Source organism: Panthera tigris, chromosome B3 (genome assembly GCF_018350195.1).
Source record: "Panthera tigris isolate Pti1 chromosome B3, P.tigris_Pti1_mat1.1, whole genome shotgun sequence".
Lineage (NCBI taxonomy): Eukaryota > Metazoa > Chordata > Mammalia > Carnivora > Felidae > Panthera > Panthera tigris.
Window position 1 is genome coordinate 46,864,191 of NC_056665.1, and position 15,953 is coordinate 46,880,143.

At 43.8% G+C, this 15,953-nt stretch overlaps 1 protein-coding gene across 1 annotated transcript in view; it reads right to left on the minus strand.

Annotated features, from left to right (window-relative positions):
• LOC102955128 (myocardial zonula adherens protein) overlaps window positions 1-15,953 on the minus strand; it is an 88,689-nt gene that overhangs the window by 32,628 nt on the left and 40,108 nt on the right. The window contains exons 9-10 of the mRNA XM_042988774.1: window positions 12,280-12,359; window positions 10,490-10,595 (exon numbers count right to left, since the gene is read on the minus strand). Of these exons, the coding sequence (XP_042844708.1) occupies window positions 10,490-10,595; window positions 12,280-12,359 (186 nt within the window). The remainder of the gene's footprint in view (window positions 1-10,489; window positions 10,596-12,279; window positions 12,360-15,953) is intronic.

The window sequence follows — 15,953 nt, forward strand, 5'->3', positions numbered from 1 at the left end:
GGGAGCCTCCTAGCTGCCCTTCCTGCTTCTCTCCTCTCCTATTCGCCCAGCACCTCCTGCCAGAGACATCTGTGGTCAGATCCGACCAGGAGAAGGGCATCACTGAGGAATCAGGAGCAGGGTAACACAGGATATTTTCTCAGCTTGGTGCTGAGTGGGTGCTCACCCACAACTGGTCCCGGCCTCATTTCTGGCCTTATTATCACTCCCCACGGCAATCCAGTCAAACTGGATTAATAGCTCTCTGAACCCACCCTACATTTTTTCTGGTCTCCGTGTTTGTTTTCTTTTGTTGTCACCGTTGTTATTTATTCTGTATTTTTTCTGTCATGTCCTTTGCCACCCATTCAATCCCTGCCTAGAAAAATCCAATCCACCCGGCAAGACCTGGTCAAATATCACCTCCTCCCTAAGGCCTCTGTACCCATACCTGCAACAGTGAACATTTATGGGCTCTGTGCTAAGCCCTTAGCATGCATTTCATCAATCAATCCTACAACAGCCTCCGAAGAAGGTACTATTATGATCGTACTCATTTTGTTTGTGAGGAAACTGAATGCTGGAGAATAAGTAACTTGTTCAAGATAAAAAGCTGAGCCAAGAAAGGAGTAGGATGCAAAGCCAGGTTCAATTTACTCAAAGCCCATGAACTTAATCACTACCGTCTCCAGATTCTGTGTCACCAGCACACAGCTCATACCCCTGGTTAATACCTGTCATATTCTGCCTTGAGTTCTAACAAGTTTTAGGGTCAACCAGAAAGTCTTTTGAGGGCAAGAACTCGTCCACTTTTGCATTTTGTTCCTAAAAGACACTTCTAAAATGTTGACTAACCCATCAGGGCAGAAGAACAGGAATATTTAAAGACAGTGGCACAAGAAAACAAGTCCAGGGTGATAAAGAGGTCATGAAAAAATCAGTGGGGCAAAGATGGACTATTCAATGAGTGCTGTTAGAGAAACAAGCTTCCCGTGAGAAGAAAAAAAAAAAAAAAAAAAAACACAAAAAAAACACCACAAAAAAAAACCCACAAAAACAAAAAAAATGGATTCCTATTCACAGTATATACACAAAAATAAATTCCACATGGATTATTCTTTATTTGTTCAACAAGTATTTATTGAGCACCTACTATATGCCAGTGACTGTTGCAGATGTTAGGAGCACAGCCAAGAACAAAACAGAGAAAAACCACTGCCCTCATGGAGCTTACATTCTAGTGGAGGGAAACAGACAATAAGTAAGCAAAATAGGTAAGTGTAGTATATATAATAGGATAAGTGCTACAGAGAAAGAGTAAGGAAGAAGATAAACGGTATGAGTGTGGGAGGCTGTAATTAAAGATAAAAAACAAAACTTTCATAAAAGTATTACACAAATAACCTTACAGCAGACAAACAAGACACACAAACAGCACCAAAGGATGGATACATTTATACCAAAATTTAAAACTTGTACATTTTACAAGATACCATAACGAAACGAACAAAAACATTGACTGGGAGAAGACAATAGCATGCAAACACATTTTGACAAACGATCGACGTTGGCAGGATCCACAGTTCCGACAGATCAGCAGGAGACAAGACAGCCAAACAGGAAAGGGAGCAAAGGATATGAACAGCCAGTTCACAAAGGCGGAAGCCTGAATGCTCAACGAGCTAATGAGAAGATGCTCAGCCGCACCTGTAGTGATGAGTGGTATCGGGCTGAAGCAAATGAAAGTTAAAGGAGATACTGTTTCACAAATGGCTACATTTATAGTCCAACCATGCCAAGAGGTGGTGAGGATGTGGGGAAATCCACCCCCCAGGTGGGTGGAAGTCCCTCTCTGGGGACCAAGTGACTCCAACTATGTTCCGGAAGTACAGAAGCAAAGAGACGTGCTTGGCATTGTTTGTAAAAGAACAGAAATTCGGAAACAAGCTAAGTATCGATAGGACACATGACAATACATTCACACAATGAAGTATTACAGAGCCATTAAAATAAATAATTTATATTTATCTGTAACATCAGAAACAGGAATGTAATTGGGGGAAAAGTTGAATAAGAGGTACAATAAAATCTACTTATCTATTATAAATAAAAATGTACATCCATTTGTAAACACCGAAGTTAGGCTAAATACTGATGACAAATACATATGTACGTAGTAAAAGCATCAGAACGTGCCCTGGATGGAGAACAAATTGCTTCTGAAGAGGGAGAGAGTAGAGAAGATGGAAAAAGATCAGAGGAATAAAAAGACAATTCTTTGTCTGTAATGTTTTCTAGGACTTGGAAGAAACCTGAAATATGCCAAAATGTTAACACTCAATTCTAGAGGACAATACATGGGTCTTTGTTTCTAGCATTCTCTATGATGTTCCATATTTACAATTTTTTCAATTAAAAAAAAAAGAAGCAAATAAAAAACAAGTCAAAGAATGCACACTGGCTTTGGAGCCAAAGGTCTTGCTGTGGCCCCAGGAGCACCATCATTTGCTGAGAGACCACCTGTTACTTTTAAGTTTTAGTTTTCTGGGATTAAAAAAAAATTGTGCTAATAATATGCCCCGTAGAGGATTCGTGTGGGAATGTTAGGCCTAGATGCATGGGTTTGAGATGTGAGAAACATTCTGTGGCTGGTAGTTACTTAGAACAAGACTGTAGCTGTACAAACTACAGGCAGAATGTGGGCACCCAGGACCCTGAGAAATATTTTACAGCCAATTAGAAACAATCTCAAGAAAGAGAAAGTGAATTCAATGGCATTTGCAAACAAAAGAACCTTCTCCCTCAAAAGAACAATTTGTATCGTAAATATATTAATGAGCACACGTCATAAAATGAACCTGCAATATTTCCATAATGCACAGAAAAAAACAAGTCTCACACACGTGGTGAGCTTCCTGGTACCTTCTAAAACCTTCACATTTTAGTGTATCCAAGATTTCAAAATAAAGAAGTGAATAATATGTCGACCATGAGAATTTGAAACATTTTTAGTTACCAAAAATGAATCCTGCCTCAAAGTTCAGAGTGGCACCTCCTTTGGGTGGGGTTGTGAGTGGCCAAGAGACAAAACTCTAGCCCTAGAATCCACGGCTTCCTTCCCATGCACTGCCTACTTGCTAAAGTGGGGCAAAAGCATCTGAATGAGACACAAAGACAAGTATTAACAGGAAACCCACTTTGCCAGGGAGAAGTCAGAGCAGAGAACCACCCAACATGGAAGGGACACCCAGCCCCTTAGAGAAGTCAGCCCCGTCCACTAGCTTATTAGGCTAATACCACCCACTATTACTCCTACTGCTGCTACCACTACGCGTATTCAGGAACACCGTTAAGTTTTGATGACATCCCAGCACCTGTGGCTTGTCTCAAGGACATCTCTATAAAAATAAAGCAGCTGTGCAATATATTTCACTTTAATATATTTCAGTCAAATAGATGTCTCTTTTCCTCAGATACACTTCTCCTTCTCATGAAGTTAGCTGAAGCGTCTACTCAGGTAGATTGCCCATGGGGATAAAAAGCAGACCAAACCTGGCTTAAGCAAAAAGAAAGCTAAATTGACTCGCGCTTTTGATCTCCATTCAGGAAGGACATCCTCAGGGCCACCTCCCACATGCAAATATAATCAAACTACACTTCTTCAGTATTGTCTGGACTGTGATCTGGAGGGGAGCATTTCCTTCCTGGAACACGGGAGGAGTTCTTCAAGCCTGCTTCCCAGCTCCTTAGCAGGTGTGCTCGGCCGCTTTTCTGTAGGTAAGGCTTCATTTTCCGAGATCTCAGAACCAGCCTCCACCTGGCACTTCCTGAATTATAGTTTAGTACTATTTTTCATTGCAGTTCTTTCTTTGATGTCTAGGAACCCACGTTTCTAAAAATATTCTTTGAGTTCTCTTGTCTCTGCAGTGTGAGGCTGGACAGGTTGAGGTGACAATGTGTGGTGTTTTCACAAATGAGAGCCCTACGTGGTCAATTTTTCCTTCCACATCATGTCCTTCCTGTTTTGTTCGTTGGGCTCATCCCCAATACATGCCACCTCTTCCCAGCCGAGAAAGTACAAGATTCTTCTAATCACGAACAATAAACACAATCGCTTCCAACCCAGGCTACCATTTTATCATCTTCCAAAGAACCGGAGACTAAATCTGGAGAAGAGCTCGTGTGACATGATCTGGAAACAGTTCAATTGAGTGGATTAGGGTTGTGGACTCAGTGCTATGGCTCCTTTATCCTGCCCCCATGTGGCTACATTATCACTGATGGGAAGTACTCTGAATCACTTCAACACAGGACATTTGGCAACAATGTACTTTTGTGTTATGCATTTCAGCATAGCACATGATAGTTTTAAAGTGCTAACAAACGGCTGAACCATTTAAAATGGAAGATTCTTAGGATGGGGAGAACTAAATTTTTTTAAATTATTTTGTATATAAATACTCTCCTCCAAGGACAGGCGGCTGAGATGGAACGCAGCACAGAGCACAGAAGAAAAGACAGAAGCAAATCCAGAAGATTCCATTTGGCTCAGAAGACTCCCAAAGAGGGAAGGGCAGCTTTGTGCATTAGTCAAGAAATCACCTCAGCTACTTTTGCTTTTAATTAATTTAGTTTGACTTTGGGTATACACAGCAGGAGCCCATCCACCAGGAATAATAATAATAGCAGCTAGTATTTATTGGGTATTTCCTATGTTCCAATTAGTATGTTATAAAGTATTTTATGTACATCATCTCATTTAACTCTTACAAAAAATCCTTTTGGATACTGTTATTAACCCCATTTTACAAACAAGAAAACTCTTTGAAGGGTCCCCAACTAGTAAATGCAGGTCTGATTCAAAAGTCCTTGCTCATCTCCATTTTCTATGCTACCTTTCATTTTTACCCATAAAGGTCTCTCACTGCACTTCTTCCTCAGTCTCTTACCGCAGGGGGTGCCTGTGAATTCAGGGCCTAGGTGGCAAGTTACATGGACTTGAAAAAAAGAGAATGCAAGCCCTGCTTTTGCTTACTGGCTCAAGAGCCAAAAACCCAAAACCCAGACCTCAACTCTCTGAAGAGTTCTCGCCATCTATTCTCTCTGACCCAGGTTGTTTCACCCCAAAAAGTGTTGCAGTGGGGCACCTGGGCAGCTCAGTTGGTTAACCATCCGACTTCGGCTCAGGTCAGGATCTCGTAGTTTGTGAGTTCCAGCCCCACGTTGGGCTCTGTGCTGACAACTCAGAGCCTGGAGCCTGCTTCGGATTCTGGGTCTCCCTCATTCTCTGCCCCTTCCCAACTCTCTCTCTCTCTCTCTCTCTCTCTCTCTCTCTCTCTCTCTCTCTCACACACACACACACACACACACACACACACACACACACACACAAATGAACATTAACATTTTTTTAAACTGTTGAATTATGACATTAATTCCCCAAAAAATCTAAGGGATGATAATTAAATACTTTCATTTCATAGGAATTGCAAAAATGTTCTTTGTTTTGCACTTGAGAAGCAGTCACTATGAATACTATTATTTCAACAAGGTATTGTGTTCTAAGAGGTACACTGTGACCAAGTGTAAGGTCTTCTGTGTAGACAGAAGCAGGGTGAGGCCAGACACCTGAACGCACAAGCACAGAGGGAAGAGGATCCCTGAGAACCATTTCTGGTCTCCTTGTTCGTGGTAGGTTCTCAGCTTCCGAGGACAGTAGGTGGACTGGATTGTGCCCCTTTAAGTCTAGTATCTATTTAACAAGTAGGCCTCATCCATCTACCTTAATAACACCTCCTCTTCAGATGCACCTGGAGAGCCTCTGGAAAGTTTTTTATCTGGATACCACCAGGTCAGTACAGCACTCAGAGTGAGCTGTCAAAGAATCCTCTCCTGATGGGGCTGACAACAAGCACTAGATCCCCTGACAAGACCAGAAGATCACACATTCGGACAAGCTCTCCGGTGTCCGTGCTTGTGGTCTCTGCTCACTGGTCTCCTTGGCTCTCTTCCCTTCAGCCCTTCCTACTCCAATCCAAGTTCAGTACCAGCTTTGTACCTCGGGTACAACAGCTTCTGAGGGAAGCTGGCTCAATCTATTAACACGTGGAAATGAAAAATTCACAGCACTGGGGCAACTTGGTGGCTCAGTTAGTTGAGCATCCAACTTTGGCTCAGGTCATGATCTCACGGTTCGTGGGTTCGAGCCCCTCATCAGACTCTGTGCTGAGAGCTCAGAGCCTGGAGCCTGCTTCAGAGCCTGTCTCCCTCTCTCTCTACCCCTCCCCTTGCTCATGCTCGCTCTCTTTCTCAAAAATAAACATTAAAAAAAAAAAAGAAAAAAAATTCAGAGCACCGGTTCTGAATGCTGGCTGCACACTGGAATCTCGTGTAGCTTGAAAAGCCAAAATCCCTGCAATACCCAGTGCCTTCTTCCCACCTCCATCTGCCAGGTTTGGCCATGTTGTAAAGCCCCCCAAATGATTCTAATGTGCAGCCTGGGCGGAGAAGCACTAGTAAGAAAATCAATGCCTTCTACCTTTGCACTCATTAAACATCTAAATCATAGAGGGGGACAAGCGGGGAGTGGAACTGCTTTCCGCAAAAGAAAAGTCTAAAGAAAGAATGTATCCTCCGCAATGGAAAGGAAACCTAGACGCTTCCCATTGGAAGAACCATTTCACCCATCACAATGGCAGTGGGAAATGAGAAGGAGGCGATAAAATGAAAGACGCTATTTATTAAACTACTATGTAGTCACCTTAATAATATCATGGCCTATTGGCAAAAATGTAAGCCTCCCCCTCCCCCTTTTTGAGGACAAACAAGAATTTGTTCTTTCCTCCAGGCAATTTTCCCCTTGGCAAGAAAGCCACTTTGCTTGGCTGGGGACCTCCTTGGTGAGAGCAGGTAAAGAGGGGTGAATGATCCTGCTGACTGAGGAGCTCACACGTAAAGATGTCTAGGCTTCACAGCTCTGGCCTCAGGCTCCGCCCAGCCTTCTGCTCCCCACCCCCCATCTCCTGGTTCCTTTAAAGGCAAGCTAAAGAATGCAGATGGACTCAAGACACAGAACCTAACCCCAACAAGGCTTTTTCAACAGAACAAAGAAGCCCAAAGGCAAGGATTCTGGGAGGCAGGTAACACCAGATGGGAAGACCCAGGAGGGCAGGACCACAGGTGCACTGCCCCCCACCCTGCACCCAGCCCCCCCCCCCCCCCCCCCCGCACAGACAAAGAAAGTGCTGGTGCTTAGCTAGTGAACAGACAGACCACTCAATTTCCCTACAAGTGCTATTTTTTTTTTCCAGTCTCTCCATATTTTCCAGCAAACGCTTAAAAGTCTAAAAGGGTCATATACGGGCTTATTTTGTTTTTAACTTTTTTGTCAGAGCCAGAACCCGTTAGAAGAATTAGTGATGGGAGCAAGGGAGCCAATCCCTGACATCCACCACAAAAGGAGACTTAATTCGGTATTAAGATCTAGCCTAGTGGGGGTATCTGGTGCCACACTTATCACAACACTTTGCACTGAACGTGACCCCATAAGATACATACCAACCTTTCATTTCAGAAGGGCCTATCCTGCCCGACCTGCAGTCAGACCATCTTATATGCTCAAGTCCTCACTGACATATACTGTCCCACACAGTGAAAATCAAGTCCTTATCAGGCCAAGGATGGCTTAGTTTTTATTTCATTATTATTATTGTTATTATTATTAAATTCTATTCTACTCAGGTTGAAGGAAATACATGGCTTAATATTTAAGGATTCCAAAAACCTCCATAATAATACCTTTTTCAGTCTTAAGCTGAAAAAAAGAAGCCCATCTCAGTAAACTAAGTTTCTTCACAGACATTGCGGCTAAAATGATGCCAGCAATGGACAGAGACGAGTCCCCACCCTTGGGAAACGTGAGGCTATCACATGGCTAAGCTTTCAGGCTTCATGTGAGGGAAGCAAAAGTGTCCCTAACATCTGCCACACATAAAGTTTGCCTCTACTTCTAGGTCAAGTTTGTCTCGATATCTAGAGAGCTGGGGTTCACAGATATAAACTTCTCAAGTCAGAGGTTATGAATTTGCGATTTTGCTTATTATGCAACGTAATGAGGAGATGATAATAACAGCCCAGTAAACAATAAAGCATTCTTTATATAAGGAGCTTCTAGCTCAACTCCTAGATCACTAGGAATGCACTCGTGAGGAAGGGCTAAATACCCTCCCAAGGCAGCCAGTACTAGGAATGTTTTCTTTATGTGAAGCGAAAAGCTGAAGTTTGCCTCTTTGCAAGTGCCACCCAGTGGTTCTGGCCTGGCCTTGCATTGCAGTATTATTTAAGAATACATTCTCTCATCTCCATGGCTGTTTTCTAAGATGTGAATTCAGCTCTCATGCTGCTCCTTGGCCATCTCTTCCCCCAGCCCTCAGCCATGCCCTGAATCACAGCAGCTCTCAACTCCTTTGTTTCTCCCTGCTCTTCTAAATGTGCTCCTCTGTCGATGTCCCTCTTCCATGTTTCTAACTTAAAAGAAAAAAAAAAATGTATTCACATCAACGGCTGCAGCAACGGATATTTTAAACCATCCTTTTGTTGTGTAAGTTAACATGGTATACTGGGCAAATACATTAATTCTTAGCATCTGATTTAGATAGTTTAAAGTTAGAATAAAAAAATCTCTTCTTTCCAGTCTCCATGCACTGTTGAAACCCAGCTGTCCCCTAGGTGGTGCTCACTCTGATGGTGCCACCCTAAATGTCAGCGTGTGATTTCCTTCTGACGACTGCATCTTCTACACCACATCATCGAGACTTAGAGAAGTCTATCTGGGAGATAGTAAGTCACAGGTAGAGAAGCAAGGCATGGACAGTGATCTTTATACACCAACCTATTTTCATATATCGATTTTCCCCTACTCCCTTCAAAGCGGTATGCCTGTTATATTCCAGAAGTTAGAAAACAGAATCCTAAACTACTTGACTGTGTCTCTTTAAGAAGTATCTCTGATTTTGGGACTGATCTTAAACCCTTACAGAGAATAACTGAAAAGAAGCCAACTAGTATGAGGTTTGGTTCACTGGTTCCCTAATACATGAAAACAATGCAAAGTTGAGAGAAATGCAGTGCTCTACAGTCAAAGAGCCCCATGGAAACAGGGCCAGCCTTGCCCCAGACATCTTGCATGTGAAATTCAGAAGCAGAGAAGCTATGATCTGACATCCATGGTTCCCCAAGTGCTTTTCTCACAACTGCTCCAGCCTGCCTGTGCTATGGGAGTGCACAGGGACTCCTCCTTCCACTATTCTGCTCCCTGAGGCTTGCAGATGAGCCAATATAAGGCACACAGGACTTAACGCAGTATGAATGGATTTCTTGTTTAGGCAACAGATTTCACCTAATGTATACATTTATCCTTCAAGAGAACAAAGTAGCCCTCCACAGCTTCACAGTTCCCTGACCCTAACCTCACTCCAACAGTATCACCAACAGTTTACAGATTAATGAAATAGATATACTTTTAGTATCTTTGTCGTGTGTGTGGTTTTTACTAGAAATAGACATGCTTTTAATTTTAATGATTCATTAATAAAATAGATAACTTTTCAGAGTAGTGTTTAATATAAGGAAAACGTGGGTTTTTTTTTTTTTTTCAGTTTTTCCAATGCCAACCAATTGTTTAATTAAACTAAAAGCCTTTTCTTTTCTTTGCAAGATAGAGAATCAGGTTGCAGGGAATTCTTATAAGTCTGTTAGTACTAACTGTTCCTTTTTTCTATCCAATTTATTAATTCAGCAAGAAAGATACAATAACATGAGATTAGCTATACCACAGCTTGGGCTTTCCTCTATCGAGCACCACGAGAGAGAGAAAGAGATTTTAGTAACACAATTAAAATAATTTGTTTTCCTCCTGCAGAAATATTAATGTTCAACTTACCTGTTGTTTTTTTTTTTTTCCATTTAGAAAAACAGACAAGCAAGCTATGTCCAGCATATAGTCTGATATCCCACAGACAGATGGAGAGAGAAGAGATAGAGAAGACACTGAGGGAAGAAGGGAGAGGAGGAAGGAGGAGATGGAGAGGGGAGGGGAGAGAAAGGACACCTGTCCACAGAGGAAGGAAAGATGGAGTGGTCGCTGGGAGAGAGGCAGCCAGGTACAAAGAAGTGCAGAGACCTGACTAAAGGAAACTTTTCCTGTCACACCCTTGGGTCCCCTGGGCTGCAGGTGCCCATTTGGGGAATTGCTGCCCTCTGAAACTGAGTGACCTTACGACTGTGCTTCCCAGTCTTCTTAACTATAACCCTCTGATCTGATTAGAAAGATAATCACCAGCCTGCAGAGGGACATATGAGGAAATTTTCCTCTGGGCCACGAACACAGTGGCCTGAGCACGTTCACTTGTGAGCCACACAAAACTGAGCTGAGAGTCAGATCCAGATCCAGGGCCGAAGTGTCCCCATAACAGACAGTAATCCTGGCCCGTGACCTTTCACAGCGGCTTACCTCCTCAACCATCTGTTTGACTTTCTTCTGCTGGCAATGCACCATGTCGTCTAGGTGTCTGATCCGTTCCCGGAGGCTGGCAGATGCCTCCGCCAGCTGCTGATACCTGACGGAAAGAGAACAAAGAGGCACGGAGTCCTAAACCAAAGCAGCAACACCAGCAAGGAGAGTCACCGCCCAGGGAACACTGCCAGAACAAGAACGAGAACTCCATCATGCATCGTGCCTCCTGGGGATGAAGGAGGGCTCGACCACCCTGCTACAGGAGGAACCATGGGACTCTTTCTCAAGCTCCCGCTTGCAAGTTTTACCTTGTTTAAGGACAGTGACTCTACTTTCCAGGGACTAAAACAGATAGTTTTTTTGCACCACTTACAGAATGAGGGGCTCTCTGTTCTGGAACTAATACGATATTGGAAGATCCCAATAAAATGCCTTGATTCAGATAACGGAGGAGGAGAGGAGTCTAGTATGCAGAACACAATATCTGAAATCAAGTGGCCAAGTCCTGGGAAGTCTGGAATTGTAGTCTTCTACACATCATTTATTTGGGGAAAATGGGGAACATGTTGAAGGACTTTCTCTGCATCAAAACAGATTGGGCTGCATCATAAAACATTTCATAGTTTTGTTTTAAAACAGCACAAACTGGGCGCCTGGGTGGCTCAGTCAGTTAAGCATCCGACTCCTGGTTTCGACTCAGGTCACGATCTCGCGGTTTGCGGGTCTGGGTCCTGTGTCGGGCTCTGTGCTGACAGTGCAGAGCCTGCTTGGGATTGTCTCTCCCTCCTCTGCCCCTTCCCTACTTGCTTTCTCTCTCTCTCAAAAATAAAGTTTAAAATAAATAAATAAATAATCAGCGCAAACTATCTTCTGACTTTGCTCCATTCAGTGAAACCAGAGGAACCAGCAGGCAGACACCTCAGTTCTTTGGGGCCACTGGAATGGAGCACTGGACAAAGGGTCTGGTGGGGTTTGCTGACCACTACAGCACTCTGCCAGGTCCCTCCTCAGCACTACGTTCAAATCTACAGCAGAGTGCAAACTGTGAAGTTGCCAAGAGGCAAGAGAACAGATGTTTTTTGGCGTGTACCATATGGCAGGCAGCATGCCCACCGGCTCCCTCACTACTAATGACCCCATAAGATGGGCACTGCCGTAGCCACTGCAACCCCCTCCACTTTAAAAAGAATTCTCAGTTTACAGATCAGCAGAGAATCTCAGCTAAGTTAAGTAACTCGTTCAAATTGCTCAAATCATCTCCACTCGTTTTCCTTCACCAGAGAGCCATGCATGTCCTCTCTGCCTTCCGATTTCTAGAGGGGACCAAGTCCTGCTCCCTCATTTTCCATGCAGGGCTTTATACGCCCATAGCCAGGGGACGAGGCAAGGTCTGAGTCAACAATGTTTGGAAACCAAAAAAGGCATTTTAAAATTAGTTTCCACTGCAATGGTATTAGTCACAGCTACTGAGTTTTCTCATCCACAAGGTGCATCCTGTGGAGTCAAAGGTTACGAAGAACATTTATAGACTGAACTTTTGCACCCAAGACAGTCTGCGGTGTGCTCCCCCTGTGCTAACAATCAACCGCAGGCTGGAAGACGTGGCTGTGAGCTACTGAAGAAACTGGCCCTGCAGTGGAAGCTCTCAGGCCAAGATTTTACAAACAGAAGTCTGCAGCAGGGATGGCCAAATGAAGGAAAAGGCGAGGAACTGCAGAGCCCACAGAAACACAGCATGGCCGCCCCAGCGTGTAAAGCCAGTACAAGATAAAGGGCAGCGGTCTTACCTTTCCTTGTCAGAACCAGTTATTTCCCCTGACATTTCTGTTTCATGCTCCAGGAGCTGTAGCTGTAGTTGATGGCGTTCCTAAAACAGACACCGACATTGGAATCAATGGATTCCAGGCTGGACAGGGAATGTGTATTGAGCAATTCCAGCGCTGGTCAGTTCAAGTTCCCTGTGGGATTTCCACATCCACTCACCAGAGTCCAAACAGAGCTCAAAAAAACCAAATCTCTTGGATTGCATTTACAGATGTATTTGTGAATTAGAGACAAATATGCTGGAGGAAGCCAGATTTATTTTTTAAAAAAGGAACCAATCAACTTAGGTTCAGGTATCTCGTGAAAATTTACAGTTCTAAAATATGAAAATCAATACTCTGAAGTCAGTGTCCTATGATATTGCAAAATACTTGATTATTTTCTGCATTATCAAGAAAAGAGTCTCTGGGATTTGGGTAACATCCTATACACTAAGCTGGCGGGGTTTACACAGGTATGTATGTTCAGTTGTACAAATGTACTGTGGTAGTCAGAATAACGGATGGCCGCCCAATGATGTCCACATCCTAATCCCTGAAACCTGTGAATATGTTGCCTTACACATAAAAAGGAACTTGCAGATGTGATTAAGTTAAGGGTGTTAAAATGGGGGAATGATTCTGGATTATCCAGCTGGGACCTTATTGAAGGAGGAAGAAGGGCTGGAGACAGAGATTGGAAAATGCTACACTGCTGGCTTGGAAGCTGCCAGCTAGAGCCCTCAGTCAAGGAATGCAGGCGGTTTCTAGAAGTTAGAAAAGGCTAGGAAAAAGGGGCACCTGGGTGGCTCAGTCGGTTAAGCATCCGACTTCAGCTCAGGTCATGATCTCACAGTTTGTGAGTTTGAGCCCCACGCCGGGCTCTGTGCTGACAGCTCAGAGCCTGGAGCCTGCTTTGGATTCTGTCTCCCTCTCTCTGCCCCTCCCCTGCTCGCGCTCTGTGTCTCTCTCAAAAATAAATAAACATTAAAAAAAAAATTAAGTTTATCCAGAAAGGTAACATAAGAACACGGACAATTATTTGTGTGGACAAAGTAGAAAATGTTGACAAAATCGTAGTATCCATCATAACCAAAATTGCTCTAAATACATTACAGATGTCAGTGTAATAGATTTCCTTAAAATGAAATTTATCAAATTCTGTTCATGCTATTGGGCCCTAAGTATTACTGTGCCTCATCGTTATTCTCAGAGATTCTCCCAACAAGTTTTTACCACCAAATTATTAAAAGCAAGTCTTTGACAATCTAACTCCCATAACTTCTGATGCCACAAGCTGTGATACCCAAGGAACAGACCAAAGAGATGGGGGAACAGCCCACTCTGGCAGGAAGACCGTATTATCACTGATGGATAAAAGAAGACCAACTTCGTGTGGGGTTTTGATTTTGTTTTTAAATCTCTCCAGCAGGGCACCTGGGTGGTTCAGGCAGTTAAGCAGCCAACTTCAGCTCAGGTCATGATCTCATGATTCATGGGTTCGAGCCCCACGTCGGATCCCTATCACCCTCTCTGTCTGCCCCTCCCATGCCCTTGTATACACTCTGTCTCTCAAAACTAAGCATTTTATTTAAAATAATCAATCAATCAATCTCTCCTGCAAAGACCTTCTTACCGCCCACCTGGGCGGAATGCTCCCCTGTTCTCATATGGTTGCCTGCTGGCTGGAAGTTTACATAAGCCCTGAAATAATAGTGACAGATGTCCCACGAGTGAGCCCCCCAAGGCAGACTCAAAAAAAAAAAAAAAAGCTGTAATAGAGTCAGGGCTTTTCTAAACTGATGTACAACAAATTTTAAGTCAACACTATGCGACAAGTTCTTACATTTGTATATAACTGTGAAACCACTACCCAAGCACACAATGTTACGTTTTCCACAGCAGGGTCCCTGAGAGATCACACCCCTTAAAAGATTTCTACTAATCAGAAAAGAAAGGTGTTTTGAAAATCCAAAAATAGGAGCAAGCAGGATATGACACTGCCACAGTTCATGCCTGTGGACATGCTGTTCACATAGTGTGTGAGAGAGATTTCGCACAATTCCCGCTCTGAAAGAGGTACCCCTGAGGGAGGAGGAGCAGTAAATTAGAATACCTAATCCTAGCTAAATAAAGCTAGCATACCTCAAGCCTAAATGCAAAAGATTTAGAAAAAGAACAAATCTTTTTCTGTCAGAAAAAGGTGACAGGACTTGAGGAACATCATGTGTCACACAAATGGTGACAGGGAGGGCCGGCCTTACCACCTCCCCTGGCCTCCCGCCCATCGCCTCTCACATAGGCTCCATGTGGAAATCAGTGGGGAAAAATGCTGGACACTTTCAGAATCCCAAGGGTACAAAGAAGATAAGCCAGGGGCGCCTGGGTGGCTCGGTCGGTTAAGCGTCCGACTTCGGCTCAGGTCATGATCTCGCGGTCTGTGAGTTCGAGCCCCGCGTCGGGCTCTGTGCTGACAGCTCAGAGCCTGGAGCCTGTTTCAGATTCTGTGTCTCCCTCTCTCTTTCACCCTCCCCTGCTCATGCTCTGTCTCTCTCTGTCTCAAAAATAAATAAACGTTAAAAAAAAAAAAATTAAAAAAAAAAAAAAAAAAGAAAAGAAGATAAGCCATAAAAAAGGCCCAGCCAAGAAAAAGTTGACTGGGGACAGACACTGAGGCAAGTCTGTGACAAAATCGAACCAGAGACACGCATTTCAGAGCCACTACTATATGCCAGGCACCATGCTTAGCACTTTGTGTGGGTTTTTCTCATTTACTCCTCACAAAGCCTTAAGAATTATTATTATCAACATTTTACAGAAAAGGAAACTCAGTTTGGAAGAGTCAAGTAACTGCCCACAAATACAAAGAGAGGCACGATTCAAACCCTAGGCTGCCTGATTCTAAAACCTGTATTTTTAGCCACCCCATGGGCAGTCTCTGTAAGACGGCATCCTGTTCAAAACACAAGCTGCCCGCTCACTTTGTGCTTGTGCGTGGCAGGAAAATCTGTCATCCACAGGGAGCATTTGCATGACTAGTATCTTCTCTTGTTTCAGGGAAGCAGAATTTGAGAGAAAGCTCACCTATGTTCTAGAAAAATGCCATCATGGCACAATCTTCACGACTATCGCCTCCAACCTATACTGATGTGAGTTGTAAACATACAGCTTTACCCTCTTCTCTTCAATAAAAGTTGGGATTCTGTTTTCCCAAGGAAGAGAGGTGAGGCAATAATGGATCCTTCGCTTTTCTCAAGTCTCTCCCAAATAAAGACAGATCCTAAAGCAGAGGCCCCCACAAGCCCTGAAGCTGAATCCAGAACACTGAATTTAATACCATTCCCACCCTGGTTACACCTCACCTTGTCCGGGGACTGTACAGGGGCCTATGTTGCAGATACCAGGGGTAAGGAGACCTCTCTCAGAATCACTGGAAGCCTAGGTGTTGACCTTGCTCACACTGTCATTATCCCTTGCTCATCACCAGCCTCAGAATGCTCAGCATGAGTTACCGGGTACTTCTATGTCACGGTCCTGGCAGGTCACTGCTATTCTGCAGACCCACACGCTGGTAAGAGCCATCCTCCAGAAACCAGCCACAGCTTTGGCCCTAAACTACCACTCCTCCCCCAGAAGTCAGCTGTCACCTGCTAAAGGTC